General features: G+C 38.7%; 1 protein-coding gene across 1 annotated transcript; it reads left to right on the forward strand.

Annotated features, from left to right (window-relative positions):
- The first annotated feature begins 433 nt into the window (after positions 1-433).
- Positions 434-21484, forward strand: CALCRL (calcitonin receptor like receptor). Its single transcript, XM_088526977.1, has 12 exons — positions 434-533; positions 1508-1652; positions 2933-3043; positions 3953-4065; positions 4578-4669; positions 8458-8584; positions 10150-10303; positions 11565-11625; positions 11730-11796; positions 17511-17729; positions 18052-18093; positions 21263-21484. Exons 1-12 carry the CDS (start codon positions 483-485, stop codon positions 21482-21484), a joined length of 1404 nt encoding a protein of 467 aa, XP_088383103.1. The 5' UTR covers positions 434-482.
- Positions 21485-23195: the final 1711 nt, after the last annotated feature.

The raw sequence follows: 23195 nt of genomic DNA on the forward strand, positions 1-23195 counted from the left end.
GAAAGTAGAGCTTAGTGGTGTTTCTAACCTCTCTATGTAGAGCAAACAGGCACCAGAGCATAGGAGACTCTTGTTTTGTTCTTTTCACTTTGACTAATGGGATTGCTTATTGCATTCCAAGATCTTGGCCTTTGAGAGCTGTTTCTTACTGCCTTTCCCTTAGAGTTGGCACTGGCTGCTTGGCAGGGAGGAGAACTTCTCGGGACTGATGTTGGCTGAGACAGGGTGGCCGTCCCCGCGCCCACTGACACCTGTGACACGACCTTGCTGCTATCCTGTATCCCATGTATATCACACAGCTTTGCCGGGTCAGAAATACAAATTGAGTAGATATCTGCTTATTTGTTCCAACTGAGAAAGAAAATATGAAGTCTTGTACCAGTTTGGGCTTTCGTGAATTACTAAATTTCTTCCTCTGCCTTTTCCGTTGCAGTTTGAGTACGTTTGAATACAGTACCCAATACACTGCGCCAGCTATAAAAATGGCAACAAACTGGATCATATTTTTGCTGCTCTTCTTATCTGCTACTGTGGTAAGTTTTATCCATTTTTAAAAATCATATTCACACTTTCCATTTTAACACATGTACAGAATAACTCTTAATGTGGAAATGTAGAAACAGTTCATTTTGCATTCAGGTAAATTGTCCATACAGCCAGATTGTTACCTGGCTTGTGTCCTGCTTTTAATTCCTGTGGGAAAGGAACAGAAATAGCGAGTTACCTCTGCTGAATCCAGAGTAGCCTTTTTGCTAACGCGAACCTTTATGGCAGCAATTGATGAGTTACCTGTGAGCAGGGCTATGCAGACCAGTGGAGACTTCTCACTCCGATTCAGAGGAGATCCAGGAAGCCTTTAGCTCTGCCCCACACATGACCAGGCTACAATATTTCCGTTACTTGGTTTTCCCCTAATTTTTTGTAGCTTCCCTCTGAAATGATTTTTTTTTTTTTTGAAAAGATCTACTTTATTTTTCAGTTTGGTTATTCAAACTAAATGGATGTCATGTCCTTCATATCACAAGTTTCTTCAGGATACATTTTAGTATTCTGAGCATTATCTTTATATTTCACAAGAGTATAGAGAAATCAAACAGCTCAAAGCAAGCCAAAAGCTTCAGGATATTGAGTCTTCTTACAAACATATTTTGGGGTCTAGTCCCACATGCCTTTTTAAAATAATTCAGCTTCAATGTATTTCATTGGATTTTGCAGAAACTGTTCATGTGCTTCTGACTTGAGGAGCATTTCCCCATGCACATTGAAAAGAAATGTGTCAAGATTCACCAGAAAGAACTCATAAACGAAACTGAAAAACACAAAATCAGACTATAGTAATACCTTAAGTTCATTTTCCTTTAGTAAGATAGTGTATAAAATACAATATTTTAAGTTACTGAAATTTAAGAAGCTTCTGTCAGAGTTTGCACATGGGTAGTAGATCTAAATCAGTTAGCACAGGAAGAGATGTAATGTTGACTTGTTAAAACAAGGTTTTTCCTCCTAGTTTTTTGCCGCTGCTATCCCATCCGAAGGGCATCAGAATTTGACAGAGGACTTCGCTCAACTGAGTGTTACACGGAACAAAATTATGACCGCACAGTATGAATGCTACCAGAAAATTATGCAGGATCCTATCCATAGGAAAGAAGGTAGAGATACTATTTTCTTACTTAGTTTTCCAAAGGGAAATGACAACAGATATATTTACTCATTGATTTTATTTCTGTAAGAGATAAAACGTTCATTTAAGTAGATATGCAGATTTTAAAAAGAGTAATCAATATTCTCAATTTGTTTTATTTCCTGCTCTGGTAATACCTCTATATCTCTGATATTTTCTTTCTTTAAAAATTGAAACATCTTGACAGATATTATTGCCCTGTTCTGAGGGCTAATTAATGTGATTAATGATCTTAATGATAACTCTTTCTGATAACTCGTCCAGAGCTAACCTCAACAGCTCTACCTGTCCTTGTGCCTACTCTTTCTGACTTTACACCTTCAGAAAACATTGAACGATTTGCGGGGGGAAGCAGAGGTAATCGCATCTTTTACAGTGACTTCTTTTCCCCTTCTGAGATGATTCCTTGGAGGTCTGGAGGTCAGCATGGATGTGAGTATGGCAGTGTAGGCCTATGCCCCCTTGGGGCGCCACCTTTCAGAAGGATCTGGACAAGCTGCAGAATGTTGAGGCGAGAAAGAGTTAAAAGATGTTTGAAAAATGTTCCCTTGGCACTGGATGGGGAGAGCTCATTACGCCTTGAAAAAAGAAAAATGAAGGAAGATCTGAAAGACATTATCAAACTTGCAGACTTAGTCTTTCTGCATGTCTTTTGCAAAAGGGGTTGGTCATAAGATCTCAGCTCATTCACAAGGGATATTTTAGTTTTTAAAATCTGCTGTAGTGCAAGGGGGTATTTAAACAGGCTCTACAGGGACACTGAGGCATGGCTTCTAGGCTTCCTCATGGCTTCTAGGACACGACTGCGGTTTCAGTGAGCCAATAAATGTAGGCATAGTCTTCGTATGCATCCAAAGTGTAAATGAAATCAGCCAAATGATCTTGAAAGGTCTTTATTATGTGAATTCCTTTGTTCACTTTTATTTACATATTTACTTTATCCGTATATTCTACTTTATCTACTAGCACTACTATAGATCTGGTGCGGCTTTTAAATTTGTAAATTCAAGTTAAATGATGGTGCATTTTAATTTTTAATGAAAGAAATGCATATATATATATGTAAGGAGCTATTTGTATTAAGTGGAGTTTTAGTTATATTTTGTTAAATTTCATGTTTCCGTTCTCCTTTTTATGAAGGATACTGACTGCTACAAGTGAAAAACCTCGTTCTTCACCTCTTACTTTGGGAAGACTGTTAGGAAAGAAAGGTTGTAATTTTATTATCAGGTGTCTCCTTGTTTCTAGGTCCTTACTGTAACAGGACGTGGGATGGGTGGCTGTGCTGGAGCGACGTTGCTGCAGGAACAGTGTCAGTGCAGCGGTGTCCCGACTACTTCCAGGATTTCAACCCCTCAGGTCAGTGTGCATGGACATCAACTGGTTTCTTAATAAAGTGAGGTTTAGGATACTCGATACTTCCTGTTTGCCCAACTCAAATCATTAATGTACCAGAATTACAGTAATTCCATACTTATTAATGATATTTTCCTTTATCACATGGAATACCTGGCTTTTTTTTTCTCCTTTCTGCAAAATGCTCTTGTAGGATTCTATGAATCAGGAAATTATACCCTCGTTCTTTATGCTGAGGGATGAACCAGACAGAATTATGATTAATTCTTTTATCTCATTTTTGCAGTTGAAGTCAACACAAGTTTCTCCCACAAATAAATCTTTTCCTATTTCTGTAGTCTAAACTTTCCATCTCGATGATGTGGAAAATGTCACAGACTTACATATGCTTATGCTGTATTTAGTATTTCCCAGGCTCCCTTCATGCCTTTCTTTTTGACTGGATAGTAATCATTGTGTCATCCCAGAAATTCTCCAATCTGTTTCTTTAGCAGTTCCTATTATCTTGATGTTTTCCTACCTGCCCAGTTCTGATTTATATCAGTAAGATGTCAAACTTCACTTTATATCCTGAATGTTAAGCAAAGCATTTAAATATTCCTGTCACTTAATCTGGTAGTTCTCTAACAGTCAGTTTGATATATTTTGATATTCACTGGATTGGAGGAAAGAAATCTATTTGTTTTCTTAAGAAAAACACATCATCACTTTCTCTTGCCAAGCAAAAGCAACAGCCTCTGGTTTCTCAGAATTCATAGTACCATACAAAGTCTCTCTAGTGTTATTAATAAAACTGTCATTTGCTTGCCAATCTTTTTCATGAAATACTGAGCATCAGGAAGCAGCGCTTCAGCACTGACCGTTGTGTTTTTCTTTTCTGTTTTTCTTTCCAACCACTTTGGCTGACTGTAGAAAAAGTTACAAAGATCTGTGACCCAAGTGGGAATTGGTTTAGACACCCAGAAAGCAACAGGACATGGACAAACTACACGCAGTGCAATATCTATACGCACGAGAAAGTGAAGGTAGGAGAGGTGGATGTGTGTGACCCGTGCCAGGGAGCTGACCTCGAGGGGAGGCTGCGCCTCTCCAGGGTTGGTGCTGGGTGCTTGGCCACCTCCAGCAGAGCCAGGGACAGAGCAAGTGTGCAAGCAAAGCTTTACTTGGGCTTAGTACATCTACCAGAGAGACGGTGAGGACTGTGAGCAGAGTCGGATAATTTGTAAGGTGAAAAATATCTTTTTTTTTTTTTAAATATATATTTTCTGTATCTTACAGAGAGTGGTGTTGTGTTTTTGTTTGGTTGGTTGTGGGTTTTTTTTTTTTTTTTGCTGGTGGTAGTGGTGGATTTTTTTGGTAAAACATTCATTCACAAGATTCTGGACTTGACTCATTATCTGTAATGATTTTATTTTCTTAATCCTATTAGAGTCATTTCCTGTGTAGCAGAGGTGTATAAGTAGATGCTTTATCTCTAACAGTTCTGCAGGCATCACAGGTGCTTTTATTTATTTATTTACTTTTACTTTTATTGCAGACTGCTCTGAATTTGTATTACCTGGCCATCATTGGACATGGTCTTTCAATTGCATCACTTCTGATTTCCCTTGGCATATTCTTTTATTTTAAGTAAGTATATTTAAAAACTTATATCAAATATTAATGGTTACAATAATCCTAGTTTCTCACATACTTCAACACAAACAGGATGGGGCAAGAAGGTAATTGAAGTTAGCATATTAGTTTGACATTGCAGATTATATTATAATAAGAGATCACTTATCAGACATCTAAAACTCCAAGTCTTCACTACAGATATCTATAACTTACAAAATAGTTACAACAATTACAAAGAAATAAGTAACAGAAATCATCTGTTGAACAATGGCTTGTAAGGAAAAGTGTCACTAAAATTATGGAGCTCATGGAAAAGATAGAAGCTCAATAATAGATTATTTTGTCTTCTTTAATAATACGAAAGTATTAAAGCTATTGTGAATTTCTTACAAATTTAAGGAGTGGCCATGCCAAGGATGGGGCAGACTTATTAACTAAGCAGCAAGTGGAAACCAGAACATTGGCAGAGCAACATTCGAAAGTAATTAATCACATAATATGAGAAATTGCAAAGAAATTAAGACTTAGATAAATCATAGCAATGGGAATAATAAAAACAGACATCGCAATGGCGGATAAAAGATTCTGACACTTATGTTCTGTTTACCAACAGATATCACAGTATTTTCTCACAGGAAAACCTGAGCAGTATGTTACTGCTGTCACAATAACTTGTAACATAATGGCCAATTTCAGAAAACTATATCCATTTATTACTTCACATTTGTGAGCTTATTATAATATGAAAACTGATCTAATTTCATCTTGGTTTGAGACACTCCCTGCAAAAGCAGCTGATCTGCTTGGCTGCCATCCTGCTATTTTATCAAACCCTCTGGGGATTTTATTTCCCCCTTTGGTAGATCCTCCATCCTCAGAGAATGAAATGGAAAGAATCCTGACTCACAAACCGCATTTTCTAGACTGTGGATATGTTGGGATATAAATAGAAATTACAGAATTCAAAGGAAGCTAAAGAAAGTCTTCTACAAGATGTTCTCTTGGGATGTACAGTTCCTCTGAAGTATTTTTAGTAGCAGAAGGGTATTTCAGGATCTAGATTAATACCGGGATGTATTATGCATTGGATAAAGTTTGTATAATAATTCATGACTTTAACAGGTGGGATTTTTATTGGTGGTGTTAATGTTCAGGAGTGCCTTTGAATTTGTCATATTTCCATGTAACTTTTTCTCTTAGTACATCCATAGTTTCAGATTATATTTGCTGGATTGCTGACTACCGGAATATCTTTAATTTGATTAGAAAGACAAGGGAAAACTTAGGGTTTTTTTTTTAAGAGAACCACCCAAAAAACACAACCAAAACACTCCAAACACCTCGGATACAGGACTTGACGAGTGTCATCATGTCAAATCACGTCACACATCAGCACTCACAGAGGTTAGCACCACTAGCCTTGACAAGATTATAGATTGATGGAGAAATATTAAATCCTTAAATCACTTTGATTTCCTTTGAACACCTAATTCCCCTTAAGTGCATATGTGGATCTCAGTATTTGTATTCTGCAGTATTTGAATGCATTAGAAAAATAGCTCACAAACAAAGCTGGAAATTTTAAAAATTTTACCCATTTTATTTTGAGTAAATTTGGAGAAAAGCATTTTTCCATAGTGCCTTGATATACAAGAATATAATTAGAAAGGGAAATATGTCATTTAGCTGAAGGACTATTTGTATGTTATTGCACAAGGTTTAGTCTAGTGATAGGTCATTCTCTTAGATCATAATTACAAGAGTTAAATGATTAGAGGACATTATGTCATTAAGAAAAACAGACAAAAGAGGAGTAAGAGAAGAGGGAGGGTGGAGGCTTAGGAAGAAATCCTTCCATAACCGAAAGCAGTCTTCGTTTTTAAAAGTCATCCGTCCTGCCTTCGTGTTTCTTGTCCTGTGATCCTTTCATGCATGGGTGGAGGTGGGTGTGGGTGGGTGTGCTGGAATATCCAACAGGAACAGCTGCTGGATGACCTGGGAGATGGCCCCGCGCGGGACGTGCCTTTCCTGGCCTCCGCGCTCCAGCCTGACAAAGAGCAGACAGATTCCCCGGGGGTTCAGGACTCAGTCACAGAGCTGTGAGCTGGAGCCTCGTGTGTCTTCTCTCTCTACAGATAACACAGAAAAATATATTATAATTTTATATAAAGTGTAGGTATAGTTTACATGTATAAAATATATATTCCAACAATATAGAATATGTGTTATAATAATCAAAGCTTGGTGTTTTGGACATCAAAACCAAAGACAAAACTACAATTACAAAATAACTAGTGTAATATACTTTATTGATTGATATTCATAGCTGTTCTCTGTATTTGGGACTTTGCTTTGCTTTGCTTCCTTCAGGCAAATAGGCCTTGGAGAGCAGCAGCTCTTGCAGAGTTAATCCCTGTGCGGTCTGACTAGCAGTGGCTCTGGAGCGGTTTCCTTCCCCATGTTTAGTGAAACAGCCTGGAATGGCTAAGGGCACCAAGGTGGACTTGCACTTGCCCCGTCTCCCTGATCCTCGTGCAGATCTGAATCCGCTGACTTCACTGGATGTGTCCGTGGGGCACTCCATGCTCCCTTCTTGTGATGGATTCAAAGAATGATGTTAATTTAAAGTGGCTGCTTTGCAGGAATCTCTGCTGCAGCACTTACACACCCGAGCACGGTCCCTCCGCAGCCAGTCTTGTGGCTGTTCTGTTCAGAGGAGACATTTACCTTCTTCTTTCGTCTGTCATGTTCTTAATGGAATTCAGCAGCTCTCACTGGCTTATGTGCAGGCTCTGCAATGCTCAATGTTCCCTCACACGCCACAGTTAAAAAGGAATCGCCTATGTCCATACCTCATTTTTTCCCAGGCATGCTGTTTGAAATGTCTAAAAATATGGATTTTTGTTTCCCTTCGTGACTTGTCCTGTGCTGATCTTGTCAACATATTTCTGGTATCTCTAACAGCAAAGAGCAGTTGCTTATGTTCATGACAGTTTTCCCTCCTCTAGTTAGTCACTTAATTTTTCCAAACGAAAGTGCTAAGTGTTCCTGGCTAGAAAATGGAGGGCAGATAGGTGCAACCATATGGCCCGACTCCCTGAGCACTTCCTGTACCCAGGCTGCAGTAGATGTCTTGTCCGAAGCTCCCAAAGAGCATTTCCCGCCATGCCCTCTACCGCTGTCATCCTGCTGCAATGGGCAGCACTGCTGCATCGTGCGTCGGCACCAGGACAGGCCTGATTTATATGGAATAACAGATAAATACAATTCTACTGTTTTGTATCTGTATTCTATACTCTGTATATAACTTAATTATATATAAAAGTCAAGGTAAGATTCACACTTTTTTACAGATCTCATTATCTTTCTAGTTGAAGGATTAGGGAAAGAAAGTGATTGAGAACGTGAGTGAAATGAACTGTCCTCCAAACTCTAGACAGATTTGGTTAAATTGAAATATAGACAGACTTCTTCAATTTTGATAGTTAATTAGAACATTCTTCTGTCACTAAAAATAAAATGTATAAATCTTCTCAAATATATTATATTATCCTTACTCAAAACCATTTCAAATATCCTGGAACTGAATATATGTGTTGCCCTCTGTTGTCAAATAAAATGAAGATAAAGGCAAACTGTGACCTCAAGTTACTTCTATTATACTTGGACTAGAGATGAAGAAAGAGTTAATGTGAGACTTCATGAAGTAAAGAGCTATGGTATTTCAAAATTTCAGAGTTGTCCCCAAGTACACATAATTGTCCCCTGTGTATTAATTTGTTCTTGTTTCTCTTTTCTAGGAGCTTGAGTTGCCAAAGGATTACCCTGCATAAAAATCTATTTTTCTCTTTTGTTTGCAATTCTGTTGTAACGATAATTTCACTGACTGCAGTTGCCAACAACCAGGAGTTAGTTGCAACTAATCCAGTAAGTGGAAGTATATTTGGCAGCCTTGTTGATTTGCATGTGAAGAACTTGAGCAATGCAGAAGAGAATAGGAAGATTTGAATAGTAGTGAAATGATGTAAATGATGTATAGTGAGGTTAAAATGTTCAGTAATGATGTATCCATGTTATATACCACAACAGACGTCTTATGATGATTTGGCCAGTTTATGTTAGAGATTTTTAGATAATAAAATACCCTGGAAGACAGAGCCTACTGAACTGCTCTGAATTTGTGCAGATCTCTTTTGCACTGAAAGAACTGCAAGAAAACAGCATATTCTGGATGATCTCAGGGAGGTTATGACAGATTTAATCCACCAAGAAAAGGCAGTACAGAAAGGGCAGTACACATTGAGTGTATTTCTCAGTCTGTTAACTACTTTCTTATGATTTAAGCTCTGCCATCTTCAGCTGAAATGAGAAATGTTTTTGTTGTTTGTTTGTGAGGGGAGATAAAGCTGATTCTTATATTCCAAATTTAATAGACTAGGAAAAAAAATGGTAGGGTCTCTGTCATTCCCTGATAACAGTGATAAGTGGGATAAGTGTAAATGAGTAGCCTCTCCAAAAAGACAAGTGTTAGAGCAACTGAAAAAAATGAAAATTAAATACAGAAAAAAAACCCACAAAATTCCCTAACTATGGCTTTATTTTTAATTAGATCTGGAAGATAAGTTCAAATTCTGTGAAAGTTAGGGCAAAACTACAGAGCTTCTAGGAATCGCCTGCGAAAAAATTATTTTTCTCCTGTAAAAGCCCATAAAAGTAGGCTTGAAATAACTGAGAATCCCATTGACAAGTGAGTTGGGGAGCAGAACACGGTGACACAATATTGATTTATGATTAGCTTTAGGCTAAGTGCCAGTAATACATCCAGTCTCTGCTCCACACAGTAATCTCAGAGGAAATAATGGATCCACACTGTCCAAAACAAAATTTAACAAAATTATCTGTTGTTACTTTTTCACAACCCCATATTCTAGTCCTTACAATGAGCTATAGCATAATATTTTAATTGAAAAGTATTTTAGTGTACTTTGAGACTAAATATACATTTATGCCAACAGAATATCTTCCCACCAAAATCTGTCATGCAGATTCTTATGAATATGTTAAGACTCAAAGTATTGTCAGCATTTTCTAAGTGTAATTAATTCTCTGGAATACTTACCTGTAGTGATTAGTATAACAGAGGGGATTATTACACCAGGTGAATTTTCTAGTGCAGTTACCATTGGATAATTTAAGGGTGCTGGTTGGCTGGAATGGTCAAAATAAACAATTCTGGCAATTAGAAAGCAAAATGTCATTACTGTTCCTTGCCATCATGCTTGAGGATCTCAACGTTCCCATGGTGATGAATAAAATACAGGCTCAACTACAGACCTCGTCACAATAAAATGCATAGTTACAGAAAAGCAGAATAAATACTAATATTTGCTGACATTTTTCTTCCATTTTCTTTCTTCCATTTTACAAATACATTTCAGAGATTTTTGCAACTTAAATATTCATGTTGTTTATGTACTCTGCTTTTTCTGCAGGTTAGTTGCAAAGTGTCCCAGTTCATCTACCTGTATCTAATGGGCTGCAATTACTTTTGGATGCTGTGTGAAGGCATTTACCTGCATACTCTCATTGTGGTGGCAGTTTTTGCTGAGAAACAACACTTGCTGTGGTATTACCTGCTTGGCTGGGGTAATGCAATTTCATATTCTATATTTTCAGGCCACTGTTATCTTGAATTGCTTTTCATTAAGATGTGCTTTTCATAAAAACGTGAACATTCTGTCCCTTTTCCTCTCTGAGCTGCTAGCTTTGAACAATGATGACATGCTCCTCTGTGTGTGGGGGCTCACCAGGCTCAGAAATGTTAACACAGGAAGCTCTATGTGCTTCTATCTTTGCTGAACGAGAGATTATGCATTTCTGGAGGCAGGAAGTGACTCCTCCTTTGTATAGAGAAAATAAGTCTTCTATTATAAAAAAGACATTAAGAAGTAATTATTCATTGTTCCTCATCTCCAAGATGTTTATACAGGAATGAATGTTTGTTTTCAGAGAAGTCTCGCCATGTCTAGGGTGGAGGGTCAGACCCGAGTTAGACATGGCATGACATGGTTAGACGTTTATTTTTCCAGCAGTTCCATTTGACCCGTATTGTTCACTAAGCAAACACAGAATCGCTTTAGCTGAAGACCTGAAGTAATAACTAGCAAAACGAACAAGTCAAGCCCGGTAGTTTCAGATACTGCAGAGCAGCACATTGACAACGTGCAAGTGAGGACTTTTTCCTCAGCTTCAGTGTACGAGCACAGAACGTTCAGCTGTAACGTGCCCTGGTACTTCTGCTCCTATCTGTCTCACCGCAGTCACAGACGAGACGTAGTTCTGAGACCAGGGGTGCTCAGGAGCTTCTGAAAATCACGTATAGGTAGGATGTCAAGCATCCCAAATCACTACTTTCTTTTCCTTGAGAAAGCTTTTAAGTCAGCATGATTTCCATAGTCCATTTTCAAATATTTTTGCAGGCAGTGTTGTTTTATGAATATCCAGTAAATACCAGTAAAAACATGATCAGCATTTTTAATCATTCTATTACAATTATGAGCACATATACACTTATCTATTAAGTATTACTGTGAATTGCAGTCTGAAAAAAATCTCTGTTACTAAGGGCTGATTTTTATGTTTTAAATAGCTATAATTTAATATGCCTTTTTATTTTTTCTTTTATGTTGCCGTAGATTTCATGGTAAGAGAGTGGGAATAAGGCTTCATACCTGTTTCCGAGTGAAATTTGAGGAAAATAAGTTTGCAGGGATCAATTAAGTTTCTATTTGTTCTGCAGGCATACAGTTTGAGTGAGCTGAAAATACAGAAGATTCCTGTAAGGGATGCAAATTTGCCTAGTGATTAGCCAGGTTTATATAAAGTGAATGTTGTTTTTCCTTCACAGGTTTTCCACTGATCCCTGCATGCATACATGCTGTTGCAAGAAGTTTATATTACAATGACAAGTAAGTAGCATCTTCACTTGCTTTGCAAAATGTCCTCTTTAAAGAAAAAAGAAAAGGAAAAGAACAAATAATAAAATGCCAAATATTACTTTTTCTTTCTCTAGTTGCTGGATCAGCTCTGATACTCATCTGCTGTACATCATCCATGGTCCTATTTGTGCTGCTTTACTGGTAAGCATTTTTCAGATCATTTGTTTTTCTTTCTTGTTTCCTGACTCTTCACGATCTTAGAAATTGTTAAGCCTGGGCTCTAGGGCTAACATTTACAGGTCACTGTCATTTGCAGCATTCCCTCTAGGGTGCTTTAGACACACAAAATAACAAGTCTTGACCTTAATAGCAGCTATATCATGGTCCTACAAGAAACTCAGGTTTTGCGGTACTGGTTGTCATTACATCTAAGTCCTAGTGACAAGGAGGTTCTAAATATTGCCTGGAGTACTGGAGAGACACGTTCAAAACCTCCCTTTAGCTGACGTACTTCAGTCCTCATTTCTGATTGCCCAGGCCGACGCTGCCAGGCTGGACCTGCCTGGGGTGCAGAGCGAGGTCCGCTGCCCGTCACAGGACTGACGCCAGGTGGGAATCAGTATAGGGCAGAGCAGGAGCTCAGGGACGGAGCAAGGGAAGTAGTTCTGCAAATATGCGTGACTCCCCCTGTCCTGTTACTGATCCAGCAGTGTGTGCTTTGGCTGCTGAGATTTTGCGACTCCTTGGCTTCACAAATTCCCGTAATCTTTTAGAGAGCAGAATCCTGCCAGCATAATTAGTGCTAGGATTTGTGCCAGCATGCACAAATCCTTGCTACTTGAAGCCATTATATTCTAGGCAGGTAACCTAGAATTCTAGGCAAAAAACTCTATTGATACAAATGTATTAGGGCTGAATTTAATGTATGCAATTCAGTCATGTTATGGTTAAATAGAAATAGGTGGGCAACAAAAGGAAACACCGATGTTTAATATGTAGTTACTTATACAACTATGTACATAATCAGTATCTAAGAGTGCATAATGCAGGTAGCACTGCACTGTAGAGGCTGTCTACATGCAGAACTCAATTAGCTGCAGTCATTTCTCTTACTGTAGCAGAATCTTCAAGCTGACCTGACAAAGGCATTTTATGTCTACTGACTTTCCTTATGGCTTTTCAGATTATGCAGGGAAACTCATTAAGAATGAAAATATTCAGTAGACTTTTGGAAACCATTTCAGTCTGTGCATAGAGAATTCTCCCCAAAGACCTGTCAGAGCCTGCGGTTCTTGTGACTGCCAGGCTGCCACATGCTCCTTCACAGGAAAATCAGTGGGTAAATTTATGTTTGAAGAATGCACTGATACCATGATGTGCATGAACACTCTGCCCATGAAACTGAGATCATGGCCCTTGAGGTGGGGATTATTACTGCTAATGCCCTGTCCCAATAGTCAGGTCTGCCACATGCATTCACGTAAAGACATCTTATCTGCATACCTGAAACCAAATCCAAATCATTTTAGCCTTTCTTGTCTTCAGCAGAAGGGTTCACAGAAGTTGATGGGAGTTTTTGCTCATTTCAGTGACATATACGCTATTCTGCGTTATCTGCATTTACACACTGTAAAATTTGAGATTTATACCACCTTCCATGAAGTGACCTAATTATAGGATTTAAGTCATTTTCTCCTTCCCAGCAGTGACCTCCACAAAGTCACACTGAAAACAGTGACAAGACTCCTACTGATTTTAAATGTACCGGATTAGTCTAATCTCAAAATGTCAGGTGTTAGGTCTCTGCAGAAGTCAACACTAGGAATGTCCTTTGACATTCTGGAGGCCTAATAACCTCCTTGGTGTGTGGTTTTGGTGGAATCTATGTCCATTTCCTCTGTAAACTGCCACAGTGTCTACCCTTGATATGCCTATATTTTTCATGAGAAGCTGATTGAAAATGTTTCTCTTGCTTTTCATATTTACTTATGGTACTGAGACAAGAAAAATGCATGTGGGAATAATGAAGATTAAACACAACTACACATTTTGCTTGTGATGTGTGGTATGAAAATACCTTAAAAGCGTTTCTCGTCTTTCTGGCAACTATAAAATTTAGTATGTCAATTGAGAACAAGACAAGCCAGGGATGAAGGGAGAAGATAAGTGCATGTGTTTAGGCTGTGTGAACAGAACCTTCATTTGCTTAAGCAGCTTGCTTGCCAGATACAATTTTCACACTTTACTAAGCATGACCTGCTTTAGTAGATGTTTAAGCAACAATATTAAACTGCAAATTAGATAACAAGGGAAACAACACTGTTTCTACTAGCAGGAGCAAGATCTCAAAGAGCATGAAGGGGATGTCCAAGGGGTGCCAGCGAGAATTGGCAAAAGCCAATGGGAATTAGGCCTTTAACTCTTGTATGTCACTGAAAATCCTACAGTTACATAAAGTTAACAACAACGCTGCTTTTACAATCCCTGTTATTATGTAACTACGGTCAGATCCAGGTCAAAGAAGCTCTAAATGGGAGCAGACATAAGTTGCATTTTGATTGAAGTTGTATTCAGTTGCCCACTTAATTGCAAAAGTTTTGTCTAAGCAACCACAACCAAAGAAAAATAGTGTGGGAATGAAACAGTAGCTGCTGGTGTTATGTGAACTTTTACTCTAGGCAAATATTGATCAAAATGCAGGAAAAAAAGAAAATCAATAGATTTGAACTTCAGCGATAGCAGTATTGATTTCAGTGTAGTTTTTCAGATATGCTTTTCAGACCTTTCTTGTTACATTTTGCACTGGTGCCATTGGAAAAATAATAATTAATGCCATTATTTGTATAAACAGCATTAAAGGAATGTTTATTTTGCTGCATAATAATACTATATATTAGTACCTTAACCTTGCAGCCTTGTAAAGATGCAGATGTTAGCAGGAGCAGCAGTGCAAGTGCCCCATGAACATGTCCTACAAGGAAGATCAGGACCCCCAGTTTGTGTTTCTGCCTTTCTCCCTGACCTGTTTCAAGAGTAGAAGCTGGACTTGGTGCAGAGCAGGAGCCTGGAGGCTGAACACTCAGCACGAGTGCGCCCAGCCTCGGGGATGGCCAGCGCTCAGACACAGGACGTGTCCTCAGGGCCATGCCCAGGTGTTCTGCCCAGGCAAGCCGGGCTCAAGCAGGCTCAGGTCTGCAGCCATATGGCTCTTAAAACAGGCAATGACTGCTAGACAGGTCTGAGAATATCCGAGTGTTCTGATCTGAGAATTCTCTGTTTATACCAAGAAAGAATTTAAATCCAAATAAGAATGGTCCCAGCACAAACTGGGCATGGAGAGAAGTAGAAATTTCAGGATCCTGAGTAATTTTCCTCTAAAGAACTGCAGAACCTGTTGAATTTTAAGCTCAGCTATGCTTACGACAATTCTGAAAGCAGAACCCAAAAGCTACTAAGTTTCCAGTATTGGCTCCAATAACATTTAATTCTTTCTAATGTAAGATTGCTTTCTCAGCCTTGTTTTAACGACTTGTTTGATTCAATTTTTGTATAACTATGGAGCTGTCTGTATCTTACTATGTGTTTATACTGCAGCAAGCACAACTGGACTTCTCTGGAGCTTACAAACCATCACAGTCAATCTGAAGATAATATTTTGGAAGTAGTTCCACTGGCCAGCTATTGCTTTAATATGAAAATGGTCTACATAACTTAATCAAACTGAGACAAGTTTTCATTACTTCCATAAAAATCCAGTCCATCCTGATCGCACTGTATTTATGACCCAAATTGGTGCTGCATAGTTCTACTGAGACTCTGCTTGGCCTCATTTATCTTTTCTGCTTGTCCTAGTCTCTATTTGAAAAGTCTTCACAAGTTTATTTCTGTGGGGTGTTTTGTTTGTTTTGGTGGGTAGGTGGTACAACTGGAATGACTTTGTGCATTTAGCCTTTCTTAAATGAAAAACTTTTGCTAGGCATTTTATTCCTAGTTGCTGCGCTTTTGTCTTAACAGTTCTCGAATGCTAATTTATAGGAATTGGTCATTCTGCCTAAACACCAGTGGACTGAATGCTCTGTATTTGAGAGATGTTGAACTAACAGAAATTAAGTGAGAAGGTCTAAATTTAGCTATGAGGAAAGACTTATTGCCTGTACTATAGGAAGTTGGATAAGGAACCTGGGCCGCATAAAATCTAAATAAATCTCTTAAGAGGGAAGCAGGAGATCGTGGTTGTTTAAACATAGCTAAAATGTAGCTGGAAGCTTCCAGCAGTAGCTCATGCAGTAGTTTCCTATGTAGAATGATTTCCTGTTGCAATTGATTGAAATAGCATGTAAGTTAAATATAAATAACGTTAACATATCCGTCAGGGCCACGTTGCTTTTAACGGCACACGGCTGGTTGGCATGGAAGCCCTCGAGGCCAGGGCAGGCCCCAGGCCTGGCTGTGCAGGCCGCAGCGCCACGCGGCTCCCTCGTCACCTCAGCATGGAGGGGCCTTCCTCCCGCCTGCTTTCACGAGCTGGGAGATGCTTTTTTCCCCTCTCTCTTTAATGTCTATGTAAATATCTAAAAGGGTAGTCAATTACTTGGAGTAAGAAGAGAACCAAAATCTGGATTTCTGCCTCCCACAGTTGGTGTCCTGAGTAGCCTCTGCCTTGGTGGCCGTTGTGGTAGGCACTGGCATGAGCTGAGTCCCCAGGTTCTGCTTGAGCTCTGGTTTCTGTAAGGAGCTGCTGCTACACTGAGAGAGAGGAAAATACAGCCTAATTGTCCCAAGCTTTACTGTTGCTGTGGCTACTCGCTTGGGCTGGTGGGTGTGTGTGTACATACATGTATGCATAGGTTTTTCTGTGTAATTACAGCGACGAATATTGAAAGAGTTTTAGTCTCTATTGCTGTGACCTCAGATCTTTTCTGGTGAAACTGAAGAAAATGCAAGAAAGGTTTAGTAACTATGGAGTTGAAAAGCAATTAGCATTCTGCTCACTTCATTTAGAAAGTGAGTTCCCTTAAGAAAACCAACAAACAAACTTTAGGATAGGAAAGCTGGAGAAAAGAATTGGATCAAATTCCATAATACATAAGAATGAAGTCTCATAGGTTGCCCCATGGGTCGTTCTGTTGAAAGATTTGGACATGAACCATGTGACAGCCACTGTGGGAGTATTTCAGATCTGCTCTTTGTCTGCAGGAGCTTACAGTTCCCTGCAGAGGTGTCTTGCCTACAATTTTATTTCCCTTTTAATTAAAAAAAAATATATATTTCTTTTCTCCAGAAATCTGTCATATTTGAAAAGGAAAAAGCCAGGAGCTTTTTTAAGACACTATTTAGATACAGACCAAACTGTTCAGGTTGGTCTGTATCTACATAACCTGCTTTTCCTCAGGTATAGCACAGGGCTTTGGGGACAGCACTCTTTGCCTACAAAACAAAATTGCTCAAGCATTGCCATGGTCTTCTGTGTGGAGTTCAGGCCAGGTTTTAAATAGTGTTCGCTTATGTCTATGTGTTAAGCTGTTCTCTATGAAACAGCACAGTGTTTTTTTTTTTTTAATGTAAAATAAATCAAAAGCACTGGCTACAAAGAACTGCAAGATTTTGTCTGTGAAATAGCAGCAGTGCTGAATTTTTTTATTATTATTATTATTATAATCAAGGTTCTATAAGATTATCTGGGTGGCTATTTCATTAATAAATGAGAGGCCTGGACATAAATATTCAATGTCAGAACCCAGTCTCTTAAAGATTTTAGAACTATTCTAAAAGAGACTCTTGAAGGTCTGTGTATTATATAATCAGTGGCATCCATGTACTATGAGTGTTCTTCTGCTGGCTTCTTCTTTGGTTTCACAGAACAGTGTATCTATTTTTTTCCAGAGAATCTTCACTGCCATTTTGTTTTCCGACAGGTGAATCTTTTCTTCCTGTTAAACATCGTCCGTGTCCTTATAACGAAGCTCAAGGATACCCACAAGGCAGAGTCCAACCTCTACATGAAGGCCGTCCGCGCCACCCTGATCCTGGTTCCGCTGCTGGGCATCGAGTTTGTGCTGTTCCCGTGGCGGCCCGAGGGCCGGATCGCCGAGGAGGTCTACGACTACGTGATGCACATCCTCATGCACTACCAGGTAGCGCCGCCGCGCGCTCGGCAAACGCAGGAAAAACAACCGCTTCATTTCAGTTTGCAATGGGAAGGTCTTTAGGCAATATTCCTGCTTATAAATATTTTGCACTTTCTCAATCCACTGAATTTTCTTAAGGAAAAAATATGTATCATGGTAGATAGCTGACCCACTTGTTTTTACTAGTACATCTTTAGAAATAATTCCCAAGGTTTAGGTTTGTTTGTTGTTTGCTGTCTATATCTGAATTTTATCAGGAAATTATCACATACCTGAAGAAATCTGTAGTGTCTGTAATCAAACAAAACCTTTTTATTTTATTTTGCAGGGTCTACTAGTGGCTACAATTTTCTGCTTCTTTAATGGAGAGGTAAAAGTTTTTAGTTTTTTTTTGTTCTACTTTTTTATTTTTTAACATTTTGGTTATATTTCAGCAGTTAAGGATGTGGTAAGCCAAAAATACATGCAATTTTTTTAATTCCTAAATTTGATTGTTAACTATAAACAACTTTTAAAAGAAAAAATCTTGCTACTAAGGGCAGAGATTGGGAAATAAGTGGGAAAGAATATGCCATAGTTCCAGGCATTGTAAGTACCGAAGGGCTGACTCTCTTGTGCTGAGAAATATCCACATCTCTTGATTATTCAAGGAACAGAGGACACTTGCTGCTTTGATATAAATCCTCGGTAGATATCATATAAAGCAAAATGTAATTCAATATCCGGAGAGGGCCAGTTGTCTGCAGAGGAAGTCATCACCGTGGCATCTGTTATCCTAGGGCTTCATTGCATTGGGCAGATAATCTTTTAACTAGAAACTGGCGCCCAAGCTTTACACCTACAAGGTCTTGTAGGCTCAGAGACTGCTGCGGCAGACAGTTTTTAAAAACACATGCACACAAATTCAAATTTTTCTTATGAATCTTGCTAGCAAAAGAAAACCACTTAAAAAAAAAAAAAAAAAAAAAAAAATCCAACTAACCCTTTCCAGCACTTTTGACAGGGCAGGAACTATTATCTGCACGTATTCCTGCACATCTGCTTGCTCATTTGTTCTACATTGAGAGCACTTGCTCCTTATGACTGTAAGCAGATGTGTTCATATGACTGAACCCTTAGCTTTCTTAATCAGATGTCATAATTTTTTTTTTCAGTGTGCTTACACAAACTTATTGCAGGGTAATATTTACTTAGGCACTAAATATTTGGCCAATATAAGAACTGATTCAAGCAGATTCACCCTTCTTCCTCCTCTGAACCTGAACTTCCTAATACTTTCAGGATTTTAGTTCTTCTTTTGAGAGATGCATATGTCTGAGCTATTTATTTATTTATTTATGCCAAGGGCAACAAGCAGAAGAGAGGAATAGAGAAACTTTTTCACAGTTTATTAGGCCTGGGTCAGTGTATATATTTGCTCCTTAGTCAGCGTGGAAGTCTGTGCCTCTAACTGTTTTAGTCTCAGTGCTTCAACCACCACTTTGATAAGATCGTTGCATTTTTATTGCATTGTATTCAAGAAGAAAGTTATTGCCTTATAAACAACAGGAACAGTAAGGTACAACGTGGGAGGAGTGACAGTGTAGCTAGGCAAAAGTCTGGAAAAAAAGTGCTTCCTTTGTCTCCTGGAAGGTGGCTCTTCTGGCGGGCGGGCTCCAGGCAGGTGTGTGTTTGTTTCCATAACACAGCGCCAGACTGCGACTGGGTTATGGTGCATGAGGTGCTTCTTCACCATCACCCATCATAGCAGCAACTCCTATAAACTGTACCAAACCCCAGGCATCGAAGGCTGGTGTTAACACTTTTGTGCTATTTTTGCAGCTGTAAATTTATGGATTAACACTGTCATTCATAATTTCAATACCAATAGTCAATGGGAAAAAACTTCTTTTGTGGGACATTAGCAATTGAAAATGCTAGAAAATTGTAATTTCCTTTTATCCATACCTGAGTATTTCCCAACTGCTGCTGTACCGTTGGTATTGTGTATGGAGTACCAGGAGCCCAACCCTGCTCACGCAGTGGCTTGCAGGCCACCCCGGTCCACAAGGGATAATAAAATGGACTGCAGCAGAGAGCTGTAGTGAAAAGAAACATAAGAAGCATCCAAAAAATAGCAGATATGGCCTGTTGACAGTGCAAAGGCCAAGGAAAATGTGCATGTTGCTTGGGCAGTGCAGCCTGGGATGGGGGGGGGTCAGTTCCAGCGCTAATGTGCAGTACAGGTCAGTTTGTCAAACAATATTAATTTCTTATGTTAATCATTAGATGCTTCTCTCACCATTCAACATTTTCTTTGCTTGAATGTGAAGTGCTTCCTTAATATGGTATTTCAATACCAGACTGCAGTAAATCTAAACATTGCATCATTTTATTTATTTTTATTTTTCATAATCAAAGCCAGAGTAAAAGTAGACAAAAGAAGCCATTGTGTTAGAAGAACCTTGAGCCAACACAGAAGAAACCCTCAAGCCATATGGAAAAATCCTAAAAATCTTTACCCACAGATTGATATTTAACCATGGATGATTATTAACTGCTTAGTTTGTTGTCCAAGTGAAATGAAGGCTTTGATTTTGAGCGAGGCCAGCGCTAGTGGGTGGACGTGCATGTGCATCCCTCGGCTTTCCTGAAAGTCACTGCCTGCACCAGGAGGTGCTCGCAGAAGAACCTGTCATTAAGCTCAAAACTTGCTGAAGAGGAAATTAAATATTTGTGATCTGAGGACAGTTATTTTTGACAGCTGGTACTTAGAAGAGACCTTTTAAAACAGCAGCAACAACAGCTATTGGCATTCTCACCATTCTTCCCTTGGCATCATTCCTGAGAAACTAATTCCATGTGAATTTCATTAATGTGACTCTTCAGCAATCCAGTATGCACAGGTGTTTAACCATGTTGTAGCAGAGGAAGCCTATGATAAACAGTGGGATGTAAACAAGCTGGGGCCTTCAACTATTTTAATCAGCTTTATTTTTAACCACTACAGAAATGTGTGCTGAACACAGGTCAGGAAATAGCACTTCTAATTTTTTGATTAAAGCATGGTCAAAAATTTTAAAAGAAAGGCTTTTTTTTAATCAGAGCTGTAATCAAATCACAGCTCAATGGAAGTAAAGGGATTCACAGCTGCTGATGATATGACCTTTTAACTATGAGTATCAAAAGAATGACCATTTACATCTGTAATTCTATTCTGTCCACATGGGACTTGAGTCCATAGGGGAAAAGGCAGAAATTTGTGTTGTGGCTGCTAAATGTCATCTATAATCTGTGCGCTTCCTGAGCACCTAATACACTAGCAATGTAAAATGTAATTATAGCTTGCCAAATTTGCCAAGGAATAATGCCTGTGTGAACTGTAGTTCTTTCAGAATGTCTCATGTGCCATATCGCATGTAGGGACCCTGATTTTAAAAGCTTATTGCGAGCTTACCGTCTACTACCACGAGCAACATTTATTCTGGCATTCAGGATGCATCAAGGATATCTTTCCAAGTGCTTTATGTGCATTTCTTTTCCTTTGTTTCCTGGCGTAGGTCCAAGCTGTTTTGAGAAGACACTGGAATCAGTACAAAATCCAATTTGAGCACAGCTTCAGCCATTCAGACGCTACGCGCACGGCCTCCTACACCGTCTCATCCATCAGTGACGTTCAGGGCTACAGCTACAACCACGACTGCACCAGCGAACATTTAAATGGGAAAGGCTACCACGACATGGAGACTGTTGTTTTAAAGACTGAGAAGCTCTACGGTTGATGGCCAAAGACTCCGCGGCCGCCCCTGTCACCCGCGTAGCTCATGAACTTGAAGTTTGATTTGACTTCATGGCCAGAAGATTTTTGCCTAACTTGGGATATGTTTTCTTCCTGAATGACGCAAACTAAAACCACACATTTTTCTTATGTATATATACATATGCATATACACATTTGTGTTTCTGAATATCTATATAGTATGGACATCTGTGCATATACATGTGTGCATATATATCTCCATATATGCATTTATATAAGTACATATATTAGAATACAAACTTTGCCTCTTCAGTTTCTACTGTGTAGACAAAGTTGGCAATTTTTTTGTACAAAGGGAATCAATGAAGGATTTCTTATTTTCTTGGAAGTTTGTATAAAGACTGTGTTGTACTGAAGCCACTTCATTTGCCTATAGACATTTAGTGTAAATATCATATTTACCAGACTCTATTATCTTAATTTGACCTAAAAGACAGCAGAAAAAAAATGATTGGTGCAATAATTGCAACATATTGTCCAGGCTAATTGTATGTACACCATCTGACTCACAGGGGAGAAAAAAAGGTAGGCAAAGTTAATAGTCTCACAAGTATTGACTCAGGGCCAGTTTGGTAGTACTGCTCTTTTAAATTAAGCATGCAGAAGCCAGTGCAAGTCTGAGACTCCACCTACATTCCTACTGCAGCTGAAGAGAGTAAGCTTGGAAGGTTTTTTTTATTTAAACTGTTTTCATACACAGGTGTATCCTTCTCCGACTGAAGTTTAGGAAAGCTTCTTATTGACTTTAATGCAGAGAAGATCTATGAGGTCTAACTGCCAGAAAGAAAAGTGCTAAGCAGAACAACTGTAAGTAAGTCCCTCCAGATGGTAATTGATGGCTGAGGGGACTTTATTTGTGCTTAAGCAAGAACGTGACTGGGAAAGGATCATGTACAGAGTGTGGTGGTGGTGTTTATGGGCTTTGGTTTTACCTGTTGTCCTGGACATGTGCCTGATACCTTAGTCCTTAATTTTGGGACAACATTTTGATTAATTTTGTAGCTTTCTTTGAGAAAAGCATGCAAGATTGAATGCTGTGCAAATAATATGCTGCCTTTAAAGTCAGTGTATTAAATTCAGATTAATCAAATTAATATTAGTAATATGTCATTAATATTTGCAAAATTAATTATAACATTTGATTTATAAAAGTTCAGACTCAATCCTCTCAGTAATTATCAGTAAGTTGTTTTGCTGGTCCTATTGGCCAATAAAGGTCTCAGTGAAAATGAGGAGGCTCTCAAGAAGGTCTTGATAAAATATTTCCTTTAATAAAATGATTGAGGTGAGGGGGGTTTTGTCAATCTTTCTGCTTTAAAGGAATAATAGAAGCTGCTTGGGTTTTTTTTAAGTGAACTGACAAAGAAAAATCAAAAGTGACATGAGTAGTAAGTCTTACTTAAATGCACAGAAGTAGAAAAAAATATCCTGATTTGTTCTTCAGAGATACATCTACTTCAAATAGAAAAAGAAGAGAAAAGTGGGTGTCACAGTTGATAGATTATTCTAATGCTAATATGTATTTGGTACACTTATGCCAATACAAAGCTGAAAAATAGGTCCTTCTGAGACCACTTTGGTTTTCAGTAATTAGTTCATTTTTGCCTTTAAGTAAATTTCATTAGCACATAATTAATGTGCTGTTGCAGTGTTTATTGGTTTGGGACTTCGCG

Source organism: Tinamus guttatus, unplaced genomic scaffold, assembly GCF_059628265.1.
Source record: "Tinamus guttatus ecotype Peru unplaced genomic scaffold, ASM5962826v1 Tinamus_guttatus_pri_ptg000260l, whole genome shotgun sequence".
Classification (NCBI taxonomy): Eukaryota; Metazoa; Chordata; class Aves; order Tinamiformes; family Tinamidae; genus Tinamus; species Tinamus guttatus.

Coding starts and splice junctions, on each gene's coding strand:
- CALCRL (XM_088526977.1), top strand. CDS start 483: ATGGCAACAAACTGGATCATATTTTTGCTGCTCTTCTTATCTGCTACT. Junction 4,670..8,457: donor GGCATATTCTTTTATTTTAA/GTAAGTATATTT, acceptor TCTCTTTTCTAG/GAGCTTGAGTTGCCAAAGGA. Junction 18,094..21,262: donor TCTGCTTCTTTAATGGAGAG/GTAAAAGTTTTT, acceptor TTCCTGGCGTAG/GTCCAAGCTGTTTTGAGAAG.